The sequence below is a fragment of the Sebastes umbrosus genome, chromosome 8, assembly GCF_015220745.1.
Source record: "Sebastes umbrosus isolate fSebUmb1 chromosome 8, fSebUmb1.pri, whole genome shotgun sequence".
NCBI lineage: Eukaryota > Metazoa > Chordata > Actinopteri > Perciformes > Sebastidae > Sebastes > Sebastes umbrosus.
Genome location: NC_051276.1, coordinates 29,547,704 through 29,571,129, shown reverse-complemented (window position 1 = coordinate 29,571,129; position 23,426 = coordinate 29,547,704). Strand labels below are relative to the sequence as shown.

The 23,426-nt window shown below is 39.0% G+C and overlaps 1 protein-coding gene across 4 annotated transcripts; it reads left to right on the top strand.

Moving 5' to 3' along the window:
• The first annotated feature begins 1,248 nt into the window (after positions 1–1,248).
• Positions 1,249–22,546, top strand: LOC119493126 (endoplasmic reticulum aminopeptidase 1-like). Of its 4 annotated transcripts, XM_037778221.1 has the most exons (17): positions 12,272–12,964; positions 14,176–14,314; positions 14,513–14,647; positions 14,801–14,921; positions 15,118–15,272; positions 15,470–15,583; positions 15,917–16,048; positions 16,297–16,428; positions 17,436–17,593; positions 17,785–17,864; positions 17,984–18,167; positions 18,357–18,513; positions 19,819–20,003; positions 20,160–20,321; positions 20,457–20,597; positions 21,159–21,240; positions 21,349–22,546. In XM_037778221.1, exons 1-17 carry the CDS (start codon positions 12,495–12,497, stop codon positions 21,517–21,519), a joined length of 2,718 nt encoding a protein of 905 aa, XP_037634149.1. In that variant the 5' UTR covers positions 12,272–12,494; the 3' UTR covers positions 21,520–22,546. The 4 variants fall into 4 exon arrangements, with proteins under 4 accessions (XP_037634146.1, XP_037634147.1, XP_037634148.1 ...); XM_037778218.1 differs by lacking the exons at positions 12,272–12,964; positions 20,160–20,321; positions 20,457–20,597; positions 21,159–21,240; positions 21,349–22,546 and adding exons at positions 1,249–1,614; positions 2,793–3,311; positions 17,693–17,701 and having other exon boundaries at positions 19,819–20,080; XM_037778220.1 differs by lacking the exons at positions 20,160–20,321; positions 20,457–20,597; positions 21,159–21,240; positions 21,349–22,546 and adding exons at positions 11,236–11,252; positions 17,693–17,701 and having other exon boundaries at positions 12,446–12,964; positions 19,819–20,080.
• The last annotated feature ends 880 nt before the right edge of the window (positions 22,547–23,426 follow it).

The window sequence follows — 23,426 nt, the reverse complement described above, 5'->3', positions numbered from 1 at the left end:
CACACGATAAGATCATGTGCTCCAAGACAATTTATTTAATTTTATAGTTGCTTTAAATGCTACTAATAATGATATAATCATCTGTAATTTTAGGTTGATTGTCAGTGTAACCCCCTACCAAAAAGAAGTTTGATGAGTTAATTTCAGTTAGTTCTATCAAATGTATTTATATTTGAGGGACCACTATTTTTTTTTTAAATCTTATTTTCATTTATAGACTCATGTAGGGAGCATTAGCTTGCATATGAAACAACAACACAAGTCAGAAGGTACACACATATGCATTATAAGACAAAAAAACTGCAGTTAAGGAAAAAAATAAAATAAATAGTAAACAAAAATAAACAGTTAAACATTTGGACATTCAGGGGGTTGACAGTGGGTCATAACGTAAACTTAAAGGTCCCATATCGTGCTCATTTTCAGGTTCATACTTGTATTTTGTGTTTTCTATTAGAACATGTTTACATGCTGTAATGTTAAAAAAAACTTTATTTTCCTCATACTTTCAGCCTGAATATACCTGTATTTACCCTCTGTCTGAAACGCTCCGTTTTAGCGCATTTTAACGGAATTGCAACAGAATTGCGTTGCTAGGCAACGGCTTGGGTTAATGTGTACTTCCTGTCAGCTGATGACACTCACATCCACTGCAACCAGGAATAAACTGGGACACATTAAGAATGTTTACGTTTATTATTGTATATTCGTGACATCACAAATGGACAGAAATCTTGACAGCTTGTTTCAAATGCAGAGCTTCTGAATACAGGCTGTGTGTATTTCCCTGTGGATTGATTGTTTCAATACTTTCACAGTATTTATATAGGACTTAAGCCTGCTTTATAATAAAAAACATGAAAATGTCATTTTTTTATAATATGGGACCTTTAAGTAATTGAGCCGCAAGGACTAAATTAAAATGAAAGAGACTTAGGTATGACATCATATAAGTTATTAACAGACTGACTATTCTTAGATAATAGCTTTATGAATGATAAGTAGCTTTTGCATTCATTTTTTTAAACAAATTAAGGAGGGTTTACTGTTTTTTTTTTCATTGCAATTATGAATATGATATTAACCCAGAATAATAAATATCTTTAGACGGACCCCTATCATCAGGCATACAGTTACAGGAAGCCAAAAGAAACAGACTGTTAATAAAAAGCAAATGGTACCATCTAGTGATGAATATATATCATTACAGACCACAACAACACGGAACTTCCTGTTCACATGTCGATGTTTCCTTCTATTTCCTACTGTAACATATGGTACCTCTTGTTTTGGCTTCTTTAGACAGTAACCATGGTGGAGTGATGCAGTTATGCTACTTAATTATTAGTAGACTATTTGATAAAATAACTCATACTTCCTGGACTGCAGACATGAAAACAAGACATCCTGAAATAATAATTAAAAAAGCACCTCTTATCTTGAATTTAAAGTCATGTCACCAGAGCTGCAGGTCACTAAATGATCTGATATCTAACTAACTAACAGTGGACGTTTCCTCTGGTTTCTCCCAGCATGCAACACCTCCTGCATCTCTTTCACTTTCAGTCTTGAAGCAGCTAGATGTGCTAAACACTGCGTGCTCAAGAAGACAAGGTAAGTTGACATTTTCTTTGACATATGCTGACGTTACATCACACAAATGATTAATGTTAACAATATAAGATAATAGTCGATAAAATGCATCAGTTTTGATGAAATAGGAGGGTTCTTTTCGACCATAAATGAATGGAAACTTTGTGTGAAATCGAGAGTGTTGCACTTCCAGCTCATCTGCCATGTTTGTGCGTTGTCACTATCTTATTCTTATTCACTGTGTGTTTTTGTAGCAGCTGTTTGATTCACTTTACAGCTATGAGTTTTTAGAAAAGTGAGATGCATGCTAAGAAATGTGATGCTAAATCTTTCAATGGACAATAAAGTCCTGGTTGTTCACTAAGAACTCGTCTATCTGTGTCCACATGTCCTTGGGAAATAAGATAAGCTATTAATCAGAATCAGAAATATTTTATTGAAATGAATTCAATAAATATATAAATAATAAATGTAAAAACAAATGCATAAATAAATAAATAAATAAACAAAAAATAAAAAAATGAATGAATACATTTAAAAAATAATAATACATAAATAAATAAAAGGGAAAATTAAACAGAAGAGTAAATGAATAAGGGAATTAATGCAAAGATAAATAAAATAAAGAAGCAAATTAAAACAGATATGAATTTATGTCCCATTTTATTAATTAATTTATCAATACATTTTTTATATTATTTTTGCTACATTTAATTACATATTTATTTATTTATTCATTCATTCATTTTTTATTTTGGCAGGTTCCGTCCACCATAATTGTGATGTTACAGTTGCTCTTATATATGAGCATAAAGAAATGTAAGAAAATAGAAGTAAAGGAGTATGTAACATGTAAATTATGTACATAATGCTACAATATATAGCACAATATATGTAGAGAAATATAAATAAATAATAAAAATAAGAATAAGAAATTGGAAATATAAGATATATGTGCATCAAACACATACAATATATAACCACAGTGTAAATAAGTATATACAAAATGCTGAGAAGTGGGATCAATTAATTGTACTAAATATTATTATATAAAATAAGAGTAATTCTTGAAATGCACAGTACAGTATAAATGCAGTATTGATGACACTATGAATATTGCACAGTTGAATTATTGTATAATTTACTCTACAGTTTAGTAGTATCTTTGAACATAATTTGTATGTTTTGGTGTATTACAGGTGAGGATTTCCTGCTTTCATTGTCACCATGTTAGCAGCACATCTCCTGCTGCTGCTGTTCGTTCCCTTTCCTCCCTCATCAGGAGCTCAGCTACCAGATCAGGGTCAAGCCAAGAACGCCCCCATAGCCACCAACGGCCAGCCGTTCCCATGGGACCGCATGAGACTTCCTAAAACCATCTCCCCCGTCCACTATGACCTGACCATCCACCCCAACCTGACCACCCTCGACTTCACCGGAGTCGTTCGTATCCAGCTGGATGTGCACGAAGACACCAGCACCATCATCCTCCACTCCAAGCAGCTGCAGATATCCAACGTGTGGCTCCTTATACCTGAAGGTTTGAAGCCTCTCTGGGTGTTGGAGTATCCTCGTTTCCATGAGATCGCTCTGCTGTCAGACTCGGTGCTGACCAAAGGTAGGAGGTATGAAGTTCAGCTGGAGTTCGCTGCCATCCTTTCTGACAGCTTCAGTGGTTTCTACAAGAGTACCTACCGCACCAGCAGTGGAGAAGTCCGGTAATAACTTCTTCTTCTATGTTTCTTTGAAAGTAGCTGTATGTAGCATTTTAACATCATCGAATCAGCAACACATTAAGATGACCTCTAGGATAATCACAGCCTCATGAAACTTTACAGCCACAAACTAGAGACCTGGAGCATTCAGAGCATGGACGGCTTTCCTAGCTGTGTTTACAATAAGGAGGTTTCTGCAGGATTGGTAGGTCATCCAAGATGGGATAAGTATTCTAATAGGCAGCCTTGGCACTCAGGAAAGGAAGCAGTTCAGGGTAATCTGTCTGTAGAATATAGAATAGTTCTTGTTTCTTCACCTGAGGGGCTGTAATCTAGAAATAGGTCAAGGATTTACAGGATAGTTGGAGTAGGTAAGAACCAGTGTGTGTGTTGGTGAGTGTGATTGAAGACAGAGCTCCGGCTTTGGTGAGGAGGAGTTGCACACCTGTCCTGGACCGTCACCTAAACGTGACCTGGTAGAGAAGACGCATTTCCTCTTGCACTGAGGGTGTGTGTGTGTGAGTGTATTCTGATCACTGGCAAGAAGGTCGTACTCTATATCCTATACCGGATTGGCACTCAGTGTGATCTGGTGGACGGGGTACGATCGTCTGTGGACCACTGAAAGGAATAAATGAGTTCTGAAACAATAGTTGCTTAGATAAGTATACTATTGTGTACGAAACAGCGTGATGGAGTGAGGTGCTAAATAAGCATTGGAATAAGACACTCTTGAGATAAAGGAGTGTCAGGAAGAAATTACTAAATTAGCAATTGGGCAGGTAAGAAGAGGGAGAAAAGAACTACAACTAGAATTAGATTTAGGATTAGATTTCTATGATACAGGCACACTTATAATATACTTACACAATCAGTGCACACACACACACTTACACAATTAGTGCACACACACACACACACACACACACACACTTATACAATCAGTTCACACAAAGACACACACACACGCCCACACATTTGTTCCCATGAGAAAGAAGTATTAAGAAAAACGTTCTTTTCTTGAGACACACCTTCTCGTAAAAGTCCTGCCAAGCACACAATTATCTATTTTACTCAAACCAGGCGTGACTTACACAGAACTGTCAAAACACTAAATGGGAACCCGTGTGGGCATGTGCATGTGTGTTAAAGTTTATGAATTCACCTTCATGACAACACATATTTTTTGCAGTAGGTGAAGTTCTATGCAGACATTTAGCTACAAACTGATTATTTTGGTGCTATATATTTATTATAATTCTATCTTGTCTAAAAGTGTTTAGAATTAAAACAATATAACCATCCAGATAAAGAGACAATAACTGTTGTCATGAACATCATAGCAAAGTAAAGACAACTTTATTTATATTAGGGATGTACCCGAATCCAAATTGGTTATTCAGGAAAGCACAAATGATGCGATGAAAACAGATTAAACAAGCGTACAACAACACAACGCAAGTGTGGGAAAAAAACGCGTGAACGAGCCCCCAAATATGTTACGGCCTCTCAGACAAACAAAGGCTATATAACAATCAATTTATTTTAAATCAGGACAAAAGTAAGTATAAAAAATGTAACTGAGTAAACAAAAGGTTGGAGATCCCGGTTAAATGAACAAAAGAAGGGGAAGTTGCTGGGCCAGCCACACAGTGGGCCGTCGCACCCAGCTCAACCGTCTAAACTCAAAAGTGTCTAACTTAAACCAAAAACCACCAAAATTTATATACCGGAGATCTCAAGCCCAAAAACAAAGTCACAAACTAAATGCTGGGAAAATGTGTATATACAGACGTAGGCAAAGTTGTTGGTACCCTTCCGTTAAAGAGAGAAAAACCCACAATGGTCACTGAAATAACTTGAAACTGACAAAAGTAATAATAAATAAAAATTTACTGAAAATGAACTAATGAAAATCAGACATTGTTTTTGAATTGTGGTTCAACAGAATCATTTTAAAAAACAAACTAATGAAACTGACCTGGACAAAAAATGATGGTACCCCTAGAAAAGATGTAAAATAATGTGACCATAGGGACATGTTAAACTAAGATGTGTCCTGTAAATAGCATCACAGGTATCTTCAAACTTGTAATCAGTCAGTCTGCCTATTTAAAGGGTGAAAATTAGTCACTGTGCTGTTTGGTATCATGGTGTGTACCACACTGAACATGGACCACAGAAAGCTAAGGAGAGAGTTGTCTCAGGAGATCAGAAAGAACATTATAGAAAAGCATGTTAAAGATAAAGGCTATAAGACCATCTCCAAGCAGCTTGATGTTCCTGTGACTACAGCTGCACATATTATTCAGAAGTTTAAGGTCCATGGGACTGTAGCCAACCTCCCTGGACGTGGCCACAAGAGGAAAATTGATGACATATTGAAGAGACGGATAATACGAATGGTAACCAAAGAGCCCAGAACAACTTCCAAAGAGATTAGAGGTGAACTCCAAGGTCAAGGTACATCAGTGTCAGATCGCACCATCCGTCACTGTTTGAGCCAAAGTGGACTTAATGGAAGACAACCGGGGAGGACACCAAATCATAAAAAAGCGAGACTGGAATTTTCCAAAATGCATATTGACAAGCCACAGAGCTTCTGGGAGAATGTCCTTTGGACAGATGAGACAAAACTGGAGCTTTTTGGCAAGTCACATCAGCTCTATGTTCACAGACGCAAAAATGAAGCATCCAAAGAAAAGAACACTGTACCTAATGTGAAACATGGAGGAGGCTCGGTTATGTTATGGGGCTGCTTTGTTGCATCTGGCACAGGGTGTCTTGAATCTGTGCAGGGTGCAATGAAATCTCAAGACTATCAAGGCATTCTGGAGCGAAATGTGCTGCCCAGTGTCAGAAAGCTTGGTCTCAGTTGCAGGTCATGGGTCCTCAAACAGGATAATGACCCAAAACACAGCTAAAAACACCCAAGAATGGCTAAGAACAAAACATTGGACTATTCTGAAGTGGCCTTCTATGAGCCCTGATCTAAATCCTATTGAACATCTGTGGAAGGAGCTGAAACATGCAGTCTGGAGAAGGCACCCTTCAAACCTGAGACAGCTGGAGCAGTTTGCTCATGAGGAGTGGGCCAACATACCTGTCGACAGGTGCAGAAGTCTCATTGAGAGTTACAGAAATCACTTGATTGCAGTGATTGCCTCAAAAGGTTGTGCAACAAAATATTAAGTTAAGGGTACCATCATTTTTGTCCTGGCCAGTTTCATTAGTTTGTTTTTTAAAATGATTCTGTTGAACCATAATTCAAAAACAATATCTGATTTTCATTAGTTAATTTTCAGTGAATTTTTATTTATTATTACTTTTGTCAGTTTCAAGTTATTTTAGTGACCATTGTTGGTTTTTCTTTCTTTAACGGAAGGGTACCAACGATTTTGCCTACGTCTGTATATATAGAGAGAGGACAGAGATGTTGAATGTCATTGGGTAATCACTACTTGTGGTGGGTGATATTCCAAAGTATAAACTACCTTACAAAACCGGATTAAAATCATGATTACTTCTAAGTAAATGTTGTCACTCTCAACCTCTGACTTCCTAGGAAAAGAAGCTCCAAAGCTACCTTGGACCACGCCTTGTGTGTGTGTTTGTGTCTACCTCCTGAGCTCCAATAGCCCATCTGTATTCATGTGTGATGATGTTAGTCCCCATTTTGAAACTTGACCACAAACTAGAGACCTGGAGCATTCAGAGCATGGATGGCTTTCCTAGCTAGGTTTACAATAAGGAGGTTTCTGCAGGATTGGTAGGTTATCCAAGATGGGATAAGTATTCTAATAGGCAGCCTTGGCACTCAGGAAAGGAAGCAGTTCAGGGTAATCTGTCTGTAGAATATAGAATAGTTCTTGTTTCTTCACCTGAGGGGCTGTAATCTAGAAATAGGTCAAGGATTTACAGGATAGTTGGAGTAGGTTAATGCATCTCTTGTTTCAGGAGTCTTCCCACAGGCACTGAAAACTGCCATCATCAAACCACTCCTCAAAAAGAACAATCTGGACTCATCAATAGTAAATAACTACAGACCAATATCAAATCTTCCTTTCCTGTCTAAAATAATTGAAAAAACAGTTTTTCAACAATTAAATACCTTTCTGGCACTAAACAACTCTTTTGATGTCTTCCAGTCAGGTTTTCGACAAAACCACAGCACTGAGACTGCTCTTGTTAAGGTCTTCAATGACATCCGATTGAACACAGACAGTGGTAGAACTACGGTTTTAGTTTTACTGGATCTCAGTGCCGCATTCGACACGGTTGACCATAACATATTACTAGACAGACTGGAAAACTGGGTGGGTATTTCTGGCATAGCACTCAGCTGGTTTAAATCATACCTTAAAGACAGGGACTTCTTTGTGTCTATAGGTAATTGCAAATCTGAGCTGAACAAAATCACATGTGGAGTTCCCCAAGGCTTCATCTTGGGGCCTCTTTTGTTTAACATCTACATGCTCCCACTGGGTCAGATTTTTGAGAACAACAAAATAAATTACCATAACTGTGCAGACGACACACACATTTACATAACTCTATCACCAGGAGACTACAGTCCAATACAAGCACTGAGTGAGTGCATTGAACAAGTCAATAATTGGATGTGCCAGAATTTCCTTCAGCTGAACAAAGACAAAACTGAGGTCGTAGTTTTTGGAGCCAAAAAGGAAAGATTAAAGGTTAGTGCTCACCTACAATCTGTGATGTTAAAAAGCTCGGACCAAGCCAAAAACCTTGGTGTAGTGATGGACTCTGACCTGAGCTTTAACATCCATATAAAGACAATTACAAAGACAGCCTTCTATCACCTGAAGAATATAAGAAGAATTAGAGGACTGATGTCTCAGCAGGATTTGGAAAAACTAGTCCATGCATTTATCTTCAGCCGACTTGACTACTGTAACGGCGTCTTTACTGGTCTTCCTAAAAAATCGATCAGACAGCTGCAGCTGATTCAGAACGCTGCTGCTAGAGTCCTCACTAAGACCAAGAAAGTGGATCACATCAGTCCAGTTCTGAGGTCTCTACACTGGCTGCCTGTCTCTCAGAGAATTGATTTCAAAATACTGCTGCTGGTTTACAAAGCACTAAATGGTTTAGGGCCAAAATATATTTCCGATCTTCTGCTGTGTTATGAACCATCCAGACCTCTCAGGTCATCTGGATCAGGTCTGCTTAGTGTCCCCAGAGTCACAACTAAACATGCAGAAGCAGCATTCAGTTTTTATGCACCAAATATCTGGAACAAGCTCCCAGAAACCTGCAGGACCGCTCCAACTCTCGCTTCTTTTAAAACAAAGCTTAAAACTTTCCTGTTTGCGGGTGCCTTTTCTTAAACCAGATAATGATCTGATACTGCACTAGAGCTTTTACTCTTTTGTGTTTTACGCTATTTTAGTTTCTATCCTAGCTTTTATTTTTAGCTTGTTTTTATTTTCTAATTTTTAATGTTTTAATCTTTAATGTTTTTATAACTGTTTTAATTATGTCTTAATGATCTTTTGCACTTTGTCGCAATGTTCTTGAATGTTTCTGTAAAGCACTTTGAATTGCCCTGTTGTTGAAATGTGCTATACAAATAAAGCTGCCTTGCCTTGCCTTGCCTTGCCTTGCCTTGCCTTGCCTTAAAATAAATTGATTGTTATATAGCCTTTGTTTGTCTGAGAGGCCGTAACATATTTGGGGGCTCGTTCACGCGTTTTTTTCCCACACTGGCGTTGTGTTGTTGTACGCTTGTTTAGTGTTTTCATCGCATCATTTGTGCTTTCCTGAATAACCAATTTGGATTCGGGTACATCCCTAATATAAATAAAGTTGTTTTTACTTTGCTATGATGTTCATGACAACAGTTATTGTCTCTTTATCTGGATGGTTATATTGTTTTAATTCTAAACACTTTTAGACAAGATAGAATTATAATAAATATATAGCACCAAAATAATCAGTTTGTAGCTAAATGTCTGCATAGAGCTTCACCTACTGCAAAAAATATGTGTTGTCATGAAGGTGAATTCATAAACTTTAACACACATGCACATGCCCACACGGGTTCCCATTTAGTGTTTTTACAGTTCTGTGTAAGTCACGCCTGCTTTGAGTAAAATAGATAATTGTGTGCTTGGCAGGACTTTTACGAGAAGGTGTGTCTCAAGAAAAGAACGTTTTTCTTAATACTTCTTTCTCATGGGAACAAATGTGTGGGCGTGTGTGTGTGTCTTTGTGTGAACTGATTGTGTAAGTGTGTGTGTGTGTGTGTGTGTGTGTGTGTGTTTGTGCACTGATTTTATAAGTATATTATAAGTGTACCTGTATCATAGAAATCTAATCCTAAATCTAATTCTAGTTGTAGTTCTTTTCTCCCTCTTCTCACCTGCCCAATTGCTAATTTAGTAATTTCTTCGTGACACTCCTTTATCTCAAGAGTGTCTTATTCCAGTGCTTATTTAGCACCTCACTCCATCACGCTGTTTCGTACACAATAGTATACTTATTTAAGCAACTCTTGTTTCAGAACTCATTTATTCCTTTCAGTGGTCCACAGACGATCGTACCCCGTCCACCAGATCACACCGAGTGCCAATCCGGTATAGGATATAGAGTACGACCTTCTTGCCAGTGATCAGAATACACTCACACACACACACCCTCTGTGCAAGAGGAAATGCGTCTTCTCTACCAGGTCACGTTTAGGTGGCGGTCCAGGACAGATGTGCAACTCCTCCTCACCAAAGCCGGAGCTCTGTCTTCAATCACACTCACCAACACACACACTGGTTCTTACCTACTCCAACTATCCTGTAAATCCTTGACCTATTTCTAGATTACAGCCCCTCAGGTGAAGAAACAAGAACTATTCTATATTCTACAGACAGATTACCCTGAACTGCTTCCTTTCCTGAGTGCCAAGGCTGCCTATTAGAATACTTATCCCATCTTGGATGACCTACCAATCCTGCAGAAACCTCCTTATTGTAAACCTAGCTAGGAAAGCCGTCCATGCTCTGAATGCTCCAGGTCTCTAGTTTGTGGTCAAGTTTCAAAATGGGGACTAACATCATCACACATGAATACACATGGGCTATTGGAGCTCAGGAGGTAGACACAAACACACACACAAAGTGTGGTCAAAGGTGGCTTTGGAGCTTCTTTTCCTAGGAAGTCAGAGGTTGAGAGTGACAACATTTACTTAGAAGTAATCATGATTTTAATCCGGTTTTGTAAGGTAGTTTATTCTTTGGAATATCACCCACCACAAGTAGTGATTACCCAATGACATTCAACATCTCTGTCCTCTATCTATATCTATATATATATATATGTTTTTTCCCCACACTTGCGTTGTGTTGTTGTACGCTTGTTTAATCTGTTTTCATGGCATTATTTGTGCTTTCCCGAATAACCAATTCGGATTCCGGTAGATCCCAAATATAAAAAGAGTTGTCTTTACTTTGCTGTGATGTTCATGACAACAGTTATTGTCTCTTTATCTGGATGGTTATATTGTTTTAATTCTAAACACTTTTAGACAAGATAGAATTATAATAAATATATAGCACCAAAATAATCAGTTTGTAGCTAAATGTCTGCAAAGAACTTCACCTACTGCAAAAATCTGTGCCATCATGAAGGTGAAATCATAAACTTTAACACACATGCACATGCCCACACGGGTTCCCATTTAGTGTTTTGACAGTTGTGTAAGTCATGCCTGCTTTGAGTGAAATAATTAACTGTGTGCTTGGGAGGAGTTTTAGGAGAAGGTGTGTCTCAAGAAAAGAAAATATAACCATCCAGATAAAGAGCATCACATTTATTAGGTGTCACATTCTTAATATGCATCTCACTTTTCTAAAAAAAAAACTCATAGCTGTAAAGTGAATCAAACTGCTGCTACGCAAACAAACACTGCGTGCTCAAGAAGACTCGGTAAGTTGACATTTTCTTTGACATATGCTGACGTTACATCACACAAATGATTAATGTTAACAATGTAAGATAATAGTCGATAAAATGCATCAGTTTTGATGAAATAGGAGGGTTTTTTTCGACCATAAATGAATGGAAACTTTGTGTGAAATCGAGAGTGTTGCACTTCTAGCTCATCTGCCATGTTTGTTCGTTGTCACTATCTTATTCTTATTCACTGTGTTTGTTTGCGTAGCAGCAGTTTGATTCACTTTACAGCTAGTTTTTTTTTTAGAAAAGTGAGATGCATATTAAGAATGTGACACCTAAGAAATGTGATGCTAAATCTTTCAATGGACAATAAAGTCCTGGTTGTTCACGAAGAACTCGTCTATCTGTGTCCACATGTCCTTGGGAAATAAGATAAGCTATTAATCAGAATCAGAAATACTTTATTGAAACTAATTCAATAAATATATAAATAATAAATGTAAAAACAAATGCATTAATAAATAAATAAACAAAAAATTAAAAAATGAATGAATACATTTAAAAAATAATAATACATAAATAAATAAAAGGGAAAATTAAACAGAAGAGTAAATGAATAAGGGAATTAATGCAAAGATAAATAAAATAAAGAAGCAAATTAAAACAGATATGAATTTATGTCCCATTTTATTAATTAATTTATCAATACATTTTTTATATTATTTTTGCTACATTTAATTACATATTTATTTATTTATTCATTCATTAATTTTTTATTTTGGCAGGTTCCGTCCACCATAATTGTGATGTTACAGTTGCTCTTATATATGAGCATAAAGAAATGTAAGAAAATAGAAGTAAAGGAGTATGTAACATGTAAATTATGTACATAATGCTACAATATATAGCACAATATATGTAGAGAAATATAAATAAATAATAAAAATAAGAATAAGAAATTGGAAATATAAGATATATGTGCATCAAACACATACAATATATAACCACAGTGTAAATAAGTATATACAAAATGCTGAGAAGTGGGATCATTTAATTGTACTAAATATTATTATATTAAATAAGAGTAATTCTTGAAATGCACAGTAGAGTATAAATGCAGTATTGATGACACTATGAATATTGCACAGTTGAATTATTGTACAATTTATTCTACAGTTTAGTAGTATCTTTGAACATAATTTGTATGTTTTGGTGTTTTACAGGTGAGGATTTCCTGCTTTCATTGTCACCGTGTTAGCAGCACATCTCCTGATGCTGCTGTCCGTTCCCTTTCCTCCCTCATCAGGAGCTCAGCTACCAGATCAGGGTCAAGCCAAGGATGCCCCCATAGCCACCAACGGCCAGCCGTTCCCATGGGACAGCATGAGACTTCCTAAAACCATCTCCCCCGTCCACTATGACCTGACCATCCATCCCAACCTGACCACCCTCGACTTCACCGGAGTCGTTCGTATCCAGCTGGACGTGCACGAAGACACCAGCAGCATCATCCTCCACTCCAAGCAGCTGCAGATATCCAACGTGGGGCTCCTTGAAACTGAAGGTTTGAAGCCTCTCCGGGTGTTGGAGTATCCTCTTTTCGATGAGATCGCTCTGCTGTCAGACTCGGTGCTGACCAAAGGTAGGAGGTATGAAGTTCAGCTGGAGTTCGCTGCCAACCTTTCTGACAGCTTCAGTGGTTTCTACAAGAGCACCTACCGCACCAGCAGTGGAGAAGACCGGTAATAACTTCTTCTATGTTTCTTTGAAAGTAGCTGTATGTAGCATTTTAACATCATCGAATCAGCAACACATTAACACCTGAATTGGATGAAAGCCGTATGCTTGTTGTTCCCCCTGGGAATGAGAACGAGCTGAGTGGACATAAAATTGGTGGCCTGATGTGGTGATGTTGTTTGTCCAGACAAATATGCAACTGGAAACACAGGGGTTGATGGGAAATGTAGTCTTAATTTTGAGAAACAGCACTACCCCCAATATCACAAGTATGAGACAGAGGCCAACAGTAATGTTAACTAGAAAATTTCGCAAGAAATTTTGAACAGTGTGCCTGGTGCTGGGGGGGGGTCTGAGGACGATAGTGAGATTATAAGAAGGGGGATGACAGGCCCAATAAAGTCCGAAGTCTCGTGACCTGTTTAAACTTTTAATCATTTTTCACTCTAGCGATGATGTCACACACTCTAGCCCTTAACTACCCACGCAATACACACCCATTATAAAATCTGAAACTTATAAAAAAAATTCACAAAACGTAAACTGCGATTTTGTGAAAACCGTGCAAGCTATCACAAAATTTCCATTTGGCCAAATAAAGTCCCAAGTCTCGTGACCCGTTTAAACTTTTAATCACGTTTCTACGTTAAAGTATGGCGACTCTGTATGGCCCCAAAGAGGAGTGCTTTTGAGCACTCTTCACATCGATTTTCAATGCATTCCTATGGAGCAAATAATCGCGCTATTGCGCGATTTTTTCGGAAACCGCTGCGCGAATCTCTTAGTCAGGCCATAGCACACGATTCCCGATCATTCCACACGTTTTGATGTATTTTTTATACATGTGCTGGCAACGCTGCGGGACAAGTAGCGTGCCAAAGTTTTAGGCGGAAGATGAAGAATATTAAGATTAAGCCCGCAGGATAATAGACCAGTGTGCTTTGCACAAGGCTTTGCCTTGTGCTTCTAGGCACACTGGAATAAACGCGTCGAATAATAGACCAGTGTGCCTAGAAGCACAAGGCAAAGCCTTGTGCTTCTAGGCACACTGGAATGATGGTGTCATTTGTTTACAAGTGCAACAACTTTGTCAATGATAAATTGATTCTGAAAATGCTACATATAGCAGCTTTAATTATCCTTTTAATCTACTCACAGCATGCTCTGTTAAACATAATATAACCTCTATTTCACCATTATTTATTTGCATTATTAGGGTTCTGGCTTGCACGCAGTTTGAAGCCACCTTTGCTCGAGGAGCTTTCCCCTGTTTCGATGAGCCCGCCTTCAAAGCCAACTTCACCATACGGATTATACGAGAGCCACGCCACATCGCCATATCCAACATGCCCAAGGTACACATGAATGCAGTTATATCAGTTTACTGGTTGACAAAAATCAAGTTCTGCCTTCATCTTTGCTGTGAAACTTTAATAATAAGATGCACTACACAGTGAAAAGCATTACGATTTTTAAAAAGGTACTTATTCACCGTACTCTGTCTCTCTCCTTTCTTTTCTCCATTTCTATCACTACACACCTGTGTTTCTCAGGTAAAAACTGTGGATTTGCCGGGCGGTTTGCTGGAGGATCACTTCGACACGTCTGTGAAAATGAGCACTTACCTGGTGGCCTACATTGTGTCTGACTTCCTGTCTGTGAGCAAGACCACCCGGCATGGTGTCAAGGTGAGGAGGACAACAGACGCCGGCCATGCCATCATTTAATTCTCTCACTCAGAGACTGTTTATTTACAGAGATATTTTTAACTTTTAAACTTTTACAGTATTTTGAATCGACAGTATACATTTTAAATTGTTTTGTTTTGTTATTACCGTCAGATTTCAGTCTACGCTGTACCTGAGAAGATCGACCAGACGGCCTACGCGCTGGATGCTGCTGTCAAGCTGTTGGACTTCTACAATAAATATTTTGATATTCCTTACCCACTCCCCAAACAGGGTGAGTAGAAATACATGGTATTATCTTATTATTAAGCCACTGGAGTCACAGTAGCTGCAGTATTTACTTAGTAAAAATTGTTGTTATAGTTATTAATATTTGTGTTAGTACATATTTCAGAGGAGTTGGACCAGCAGGTGATGTGAATGTCCCATATATGTAGTTGTACTTATGTGCTTGCTGTTGTACCCTGCAGACCTGGCTGCTATCCCTGACTTCCAGTCGGGTGCGATGGAGAACTGGGGGCTGACCACCTACAGAGAGACGAGCCTCCTCTTCGACCCTGACAAGTCCTCAGTTTCAGACAAACTGGAAATCACCAAGGTCATCGCCCATGAGCTCGCACACCAGGTAGCTGGCCTGCATCGGTTTGAAAAATAACTAGTTGATGATCTTTGAAGTTACAAAGAAAAATTGCCTCGCTTTTATGAGGAGGTGATTGAAGTCAGAAGCTGCTGTCTCATGCTACAAGCTGAGACTAAGATGCATTTGTATGTTAAATACTGGTTTTGCACCTGAAGCTCATACATGCTCTTCTTCCCGTCCAGTGGTTTGGGAACCTGGTGACGATGGAGTGGTGGAATGACCTGTGGCTCAATGAGGGTTTCGCCAATTTCATGATGTTTATTTCTCCGAGGATCACCCACCCGGAGCTGCAAGTGGTGAGAGCCGAGCACAGAGATTGGACCTGTATCTTACTTATGTTCAGAGCATACAAATCAGCAATTCAGTATCTTTCATAATCATATCTCCCTATTTCTGTCTCTTCAAGTGTAATTCAAAAATAAATCTATTAATGGTACAGTGGTATAAAAGTATAGTACAGTACATTATCTGAATAACTCATGTCATCAGCTTTTTGTTAGATATGGCTACAGTATTTCTGGATTATTTTGACATTGCAATGTGTGTGCTTCACGTTGATGTTTTTTTAAAAATGTTTGTCCCAAGTCAGACCTGAACTACACTATCTCTTTCCTCTCTCTTTCTCCCAGGATAAATTCTTCTTGGAGATATGTTTCAAGGCCATGGAGGTCGACTCCCTCAGCTCCTCTCACCCCATCTCCACCCCCGTGGAAAACCCCACGCAGATCCAGGAGATGTTCGATGACGTTTCATACGACAAGGTCAGCCTCATTCTGTCAGAGGACCAACCGTTTGGTGCTGATGCTCTTGGATATTTGAACTGTGTGAACAATTATCTGGGCATAAATCATAATTTGCGTGAATGAGTTATTCCCAACACTTAATCCAAACTGTGCAGTTGAAATATAACATTAAAATACAGGTAAAATAACATATAAAAGTACTTAATCACACAACAGGAAGTATTTGGATTGTTAATTCACGGCATGTCTGTTTTTTTTATTTTTAGGGAGCATGTATTCTGAAAATGCTGCAGGACTTCCTGACTCCTGGGGCTTTTGAGATTGGCATCATCCGATACCTGAAGCACTACAGCTACCAAAACACTGTCAACAGCCAACTGTGGGAGAGCCTAACTGATGTGAGTGATGTGTGTGTGTGAATGTGTGAGTATGGCTAAGTGATTGAGGGATATACCACAATGTCTGGACTGCTGTCTTTTTTGCATAGGAAGGTTTCTAACTGAGTGAAATGACCCGGAAGTATTTAAGTGGCAGTCATGATAAGAGCTGGTCGAATTCTCTAAATGCTAAGGAAAGGTGCTTCAATGCTTCCTTTCTTACCTCCTTTAGCATAGGATACACTGGACCACCATTTACCAAAGGACAGGATCCTCCTTCTTAGGAGGTGTGATTTTATTTTGGACAGGAATCCTTAATTGAATGGTACGGAATCGAGTTTGTCACTGGACTCGTTTTCTATGTGTTAGAAATAAAGTAAAGAATTCTCTTTCACATCTTTCCTTGACCTCATGACATTTTCCATGGAGGTCAAGGAAAGGTTGTGTGGAAAACACATTAGGACGTAATTGTTTTGACCGTTTGACTGCAGCCCTGGTGTCACATTTACATTAGAGCTTAAAATAAGTGGTTGCATGTTTTTCAGCTCGCCATACAAATATTTTTGTTAGACAAATTTGCCATATACTTCATCCACTGCCAGTGTTGGGACTGTTGTGATTCTCTGCTAAAGTTTTGTGCGCTTCCCCACCAGATCTGCAGCTCAGACAATCTGGACGAAGGAATGAAACACAAAGAATTCTGCTCAAAGCGCAGCGTCCAGTCTGGAGCCACTGTAAATTTTCAACAGTTTCAACAAAGCACTCTGACGGAGCAAACAGACTCTAGTTATTATAATTACATTGAGCTCCGCAAGCATAATTAATCAAAGTGGAATTTCACTCATGTCATTTTTATGGTTGCCTGCAGAAATCTTGTTTTTTGTTTCTTTCATACTATTTTACGTACATGATACTTTGCTACACAAACTCCATATTTATGTATTTCCCAAATGTTTCTATATGTTTCTGTCACTGTTTATGATGTTAAATCATTTATTGTGTATTGAAATGTGTGTGTGCATACGCAGAAACGGTACTCCGGTGATGAGCTGGATGTCAAGGCCATCATGGACACCTGGACGCTGCAGGAGGGCTTCCCGCTGGTCACTGTGGATGTCAGAGGTCGGGAGGTCAGGCTCAGTCAGGAGCGTTACCTGAAGACAGACGACCAATCCCTCACTGAAGGGTAAAATGTCTTAGATTAATCACGATTAGTCAATTGCATATAACACAAGTGTACAGCAAAAAAGATGCATTATCATTTGTTGCAACTTCTGACTTCTAGAAAAGCAAAGTTACAGTTTTCTAAAATGCTCCATTTTGGGGTGTAATAGTTTCTGTTGCATTTTATTCATTTTTTAAATTGTATGTTGTCAGATTCCTGTGGCAGATCCCACTGACGTACATGACCAGCGCCTCCAACACCATCCAACACTTCCTGCTTAAGACAAAGAATGGTGATTTTTATATTTCTATAGTGCTATAATTCTATCCTTTATCCACATATTGTTCATACAATTTTAATTCCGCAAGTCTGCATCGTTTCATAGACTGTCTCTTCTCCTCCTCCATGCAGATGTCCTGTACCTGCCGGAGAAGGTGGACTGGGTGAAGTTCAATGTGGACATGAGAGGCTACTACATGGTCCACTACGCAGGCGAGGGGTGGAACTCCATCATCAAACTGCTGCAGCACAATCACACAGCCCTGCGCATCAACGACCGCGCCAGCCTCATCCACAACGTCTTCCAGCTGGTCAGGTCTGTTTAAAGATCGGCTAACAACAGCTGAGCCTGCTGTTTATCCTGCATCGCACAATAGTTACTAGTTTTAGCTGACAATTACCATACAAATACCAACTTGGTGGTAAGAAAGGTTGTCTTTCTTGCTGACAAAACGGACAAAACTGCAGCATGGTGTTGATTTGAAGCCTTTCATGTGTGTTGCAGCACAGAGAACGTGAAGCTAGACACGGCTCTGGAGCTGTCTCTGTACCTGTCCAGAGAGACTGAGATCATGTCTGTGAAGCAGGGCTTTGGACAGCTCGAACCTCTTTACAAACTGATGGAGAAGAGAGACATGCCCGCCCTGGAGAACCAGATGAAGGTTAGTGGAGGCAGCATTCATGGCACAAAACAGACAATATTCCATATATTTCAATAAAATCTTGCAGTCTGCCTGAAAGTTGAAACCACTCTTAATGGAGGTTTGTGTCGTCATACTACTTAAAAGGTTTTGGGAAACTCAAACTTGTCTTTGAATGGGATGAATCCAATATGTGAATTGTGTGTCGAGGCAAGTTTTTTTAGGTATTTTAAATCCTGTATTGTTTGCGTCCATGTTTGCTAGCTTGCAGTTTTCTTCTTCACTGCCTTTGCTGGCAAATTGCTGCATTTCTTGGTGCATTACCACTACCTCAGTTCAGGATCAGTAGGCAACCTCCGGGGTCTGAGAAGTGAAGCCAATGCAGAAGTGCCTTAAACTTGCATTCTTTCTAATATCCAGCAGGGGGCGACTCCTCTGGTTGCAGAAAGAAGTCTGATTGTATAGAAGTCTATGAGAAAATGAGCCTACTTCTCTTCACTTGATTTATTACCTCAGTAAACATTGTAAACATGAGTTTATGGTCTCAATCGCTAGTTTCAGGTCTTCTTCAATACAGCATGATGTTCATTTAGTAAATTATGGTCCCATTTAGAGTCAAATAGACCATAAAGCAGGGGATGCTTTAGGCCGTGGCTACCTTGGGATTGACAGGTCGCTACCACGGCGTTGTCCGGTCTGGGAGTTGTCCGTGTTTTCGTCTTAGAAAATTAACCCTTTCACAGTGTGTTTACAGTTCATGAAAGTTAATTTTTGGTCGCCTAAAAATGTCACTTTGGCATCCACACACCAGTGAGTGACTTTATGGTGACTACGTCCACTTCTTCTATACAGTCTATGCCTACCATTGGCAGGAATGTGCATATGCGTGCTTGTGCACGAGACAAACAAAAAGGGGACCCACTTCCTCATAGTGCTACAAGAGGTCAAAAACTCCACAAGGAACCTTTAAACTTCTAGTGCTTCTGTGTTGCAAGAACGGTATCCACACTGAGTCATGGTTCCTTGCATAAGCACTGGAAAACCCTGAAAAAACAATGTGCACATGTTGTATAAGCAGAGTGCTCCTTGTAACTTCTGGCAGTTCAAACAAACAAAATTCCTCCTCTCAGGCTTTGAACCAGAATACAACACAAGTTCAGGAAAGACACAGTTGAAATTTAGTTATTTTAACATTTACCTTTTTAATATATAATGTTTAAGGATTGATGTCTGATGACTGAAACTAGCAACTATTTTCAACATTTCTTTGGTTAATTCATTGATCATTTTGTCTGTAAAACGTTACTGACTGCGTGTGTTTCTCAGGACTACGTTTTGGATCTGTTCCGGGGGCTGATTGATCGGCAGGAATGGAGTGACTCTGGATCAGTGTCTGAGCGAATGCTGAGGAGCAAGCTGCTGCTGTTTGGCTGCGACAGGAACTACGCGCCCTGCGTGACAAAAGCCACCGAGCTCTTTAACAAGTGGAAGGACTCTGACGGCACCATGAGGTCAGTGGTGATAAACAGCACAACAGACAGTTTCCTATAGATATTTGTGTATGATTCCTCCTCACAAATACTGCCTCGGTTCAGAGCTGAGCTTTCAATATTTATAAGCTATTTTCAGATATTTTTTACTGAACTGGAATCCTTCTCTGTTTTTAGCCTCACTGTTGACGTCACCACGGCTGTGTTTGTGATTGGAGCTCGAACACCAGAGGGATGGGACTTCCTGTTTGAGAAGTACCGCAGTTCGATGCAAATATCGGTAAAGAGCCGCATGAAGATTGCAATGGCCGGCAGCCCCCTGCAGGACAAGCTCAAGTGGTGGGTACATTGTGATTCACACTACAGCGAGCATTTTGTTTACCTTGCTTTTTATACTCTCCAACTCCGTCCTCTCTGCTTTCTCCCACTGTTTCTATTTCTTTCTGTTTCCTTTACCTTTATATCTGTGTGCAGGATGATGGAGCAGAGCCTCCAGGGTGAGGTGATGAAGACTCAGGACCTCCCGGGCGTGGTTGTCAGTATCAGCAAGAACCCCCATGGCTACAAACTGGCCTGGGACTTCCTCCAAGACAACTGGAACACCCTGATCAAGAAGTTAGTCAGCCCATCACGCATGTCCTTTACATCCATCTCTACTTTTTACACAAGTTTGCAACGATGTGTAATCCAAAAATGTTAATAAAAAAACTTCTTAACCCCGTAAAAACGGACCTCCCATGGTTCGTTGTTTGAATGATAAATTGATGTAAAATAAAAAACATAACAGCTAGAGCATTCATTATTTTTGCAGCTGAAAGCTAAGGCTTTTGTGTTTTGCGTCATCATGTTGTACTCTCATGATGACGTCATTAGGTTATGTTACGTGCAGAATGTAATGAAACAATCAAAATTCCTTTGCATTCGATCTGCTCATAAAAATGAGCATACAGTATCTCAAAAATAAACAAAAATGTGCATGGTTCAAATAACTTATGGAGTGTTAAGAAATATTTTGTTCATGTTTCCACATTTAGAGATCTTTTAGATCAATATGTTTTGTTGCTTTTGTTAGTTCTGTAGCTCAAATCTGTCGATCCCTGGAATACTTGTTTTTCCACAAAATGTTAGCAGAGTTGTGTTTTCTAAACTTTGTCTCTGTTTGCTTCGATGCCATAGATTTCACTCGGGCTCTAGCACCATATCGCAAATGGTGACTGGGGTGACGGACCAGTATTCTACCAGGGAGATGTTAGATGAGGTAAGGAAGGCTGTGGCCATACTTGTGGGTGTCCATTACTTATGTCTGTCTATAGATTCATGTCAAATATTGGATATTTGTGTTTAAGTCTACCTTCTCTGTGCTCAGGTGAGAAGCTTCTTTGGCTCTCTGAATGAGGAGTCGGGCTCAGAGATGAGGTGTATCAGGCAGACCAACGAGACCATCGAGGGTAACATTCGCTGGATGGACACCAACCTTCCTCTGCTGCAGGCCTGGCTGGACAAACGCAGCCCTAGAGCCGTGCATGAAGATTTATAGTTCCAGGGGAAACCGAAAAGTTTAGATTGGACGATTATGTGGCTAAAGGCAGAAACGACAAGAGGTATGGATGCAACTCAAAAGACTTGAAGCATCTCTTGGAGTCCGACTTGAATCACAAATTTGATGACTTAATATTTGAACACAGAATTCAAACAGACTTGCAGTTCAACTTTGATTTTAACACCAGTGACTCCTGACTTATACCCAAATGTAAAGATAAAAGAAACAAATTTGGATGCTGTGTTATCTCAGTGCAAATTATTAATTACCCCAAACCTGACTGACCTGATTTGGCACTTATGTGTCAACACTTATGACTTACTTGTGACTTGCAAAACAATTACGTTCTGCCAACTCTGTAAAATACAGCCTGTGTTTCTCAAAGGGGGTGTTCCTCAGGTTCAAACAGATCTAAGTAGATTTCCTTAAAGGACCCCACATGGGAACGGTTTGAGGGGGTAATATCACTTTGAAAAATGTACTCTGTCATGACACCTGAACATTTGTGCTCAGAACTGTCTGTGTGTGTTTGCATGTTTGTTGGTGTGTGTGTTGTGTGAAGTTGGGGTGGGTGAGTTTTTACCTGACATTTTAAGATGTTCAAAGATGAATTCTGTGTGAAGTCTCTGTTTTTGTAAAGTTTATTTCCATCTGTGCTGCATTATCACTGCAGAAAGCAACAACATCCATATTGTACAGTGTTGTACAAATAGTAAATGTTGCACAAAATAAATGTCGTGCACATTGGGTATTTATTTTTTCCTCAAATATTTACCAGATACCAGACCACTCCTTCTCACTTAAAAAAACAAAACCAAAAAATGATTGGATATTCCCTCTCACCAGAAATTCACCAGAAAGAAGGTTACTGCCTTCAGCCTTCAGTAAACATGCTTCAAGTTAAGGGATAATGCACAGCGAGCCGGTCATTGTTGTGAAATAAACCCCGACAGGGTGGCCCTTTAAAATGACCCGCTAGCTGTACATTATCACGCTTATTTCTCGGCTACTTACTTAAGAAATCAATAATTTGACACAAAAAATGGTCCGCCAGAGTCCGACATCAGAACTGCGCCCATAGCAACGATCTGTTATACATAGCAACGGTCTGCTATAAAGAAATAACAGACCATAGAACGCCGTGATTGACCAAACAGAATCAAGTATTCAACAAAGCTGTGTAATAAGATGTGGGAATTCCTACAATTGTTACACCTGAATGGATTCTGAAACAATTGTTAAATGCACTTGTTTTTTTGCCCATTTTAAGGGTTGTTGAAAGTCCATGCACTGATCAATTTGAATATTTCGGGCTATTTTGAACCATGTCATTTTTTCAGACTAGTTGAAAGAAAACATCCAAAATACACATTTAGGTGTTTATTTTACTACTATTTGTCTATTTGCATCTGTAGAATTCTCCTAAATTTACCAAAAGTTAGCAGTAGATAATGCCTCATTTGCATATTTAAACATCAAATTTCAGAAAACTTGTAATACAAAAAATAATTGTCTTATTGTGGGGACGTTTGATGGTGATATCTGCATGTAGTGTCTCCCCTAAAATGTGCTGCTGTAGGATCAGATAGAGTTTCCAGTATTGGGAATGTGAATGTGATTTCTGACACCACTGGTCCTTCTTGGTAGCATTTTTAATTTTATTGAAATTCTCATATAAATGACAAAAGAAAGTGCACTATAAAGAATATGTTGTTACAAAAAGGTCTGTGGTTTATTCAACACAACAGTGTCTTATTGTGATGCTACTGTAAAATCGTCTGTTGGACAGGATTCATAGCAATACTTTGTCAAGACAATATGTGTTCGTTGAATAAAATATTGGACCAATAAAGTTAATTTGACTTAATTTCCCATTGTATTTATATCATTGTATTGTATTCTAT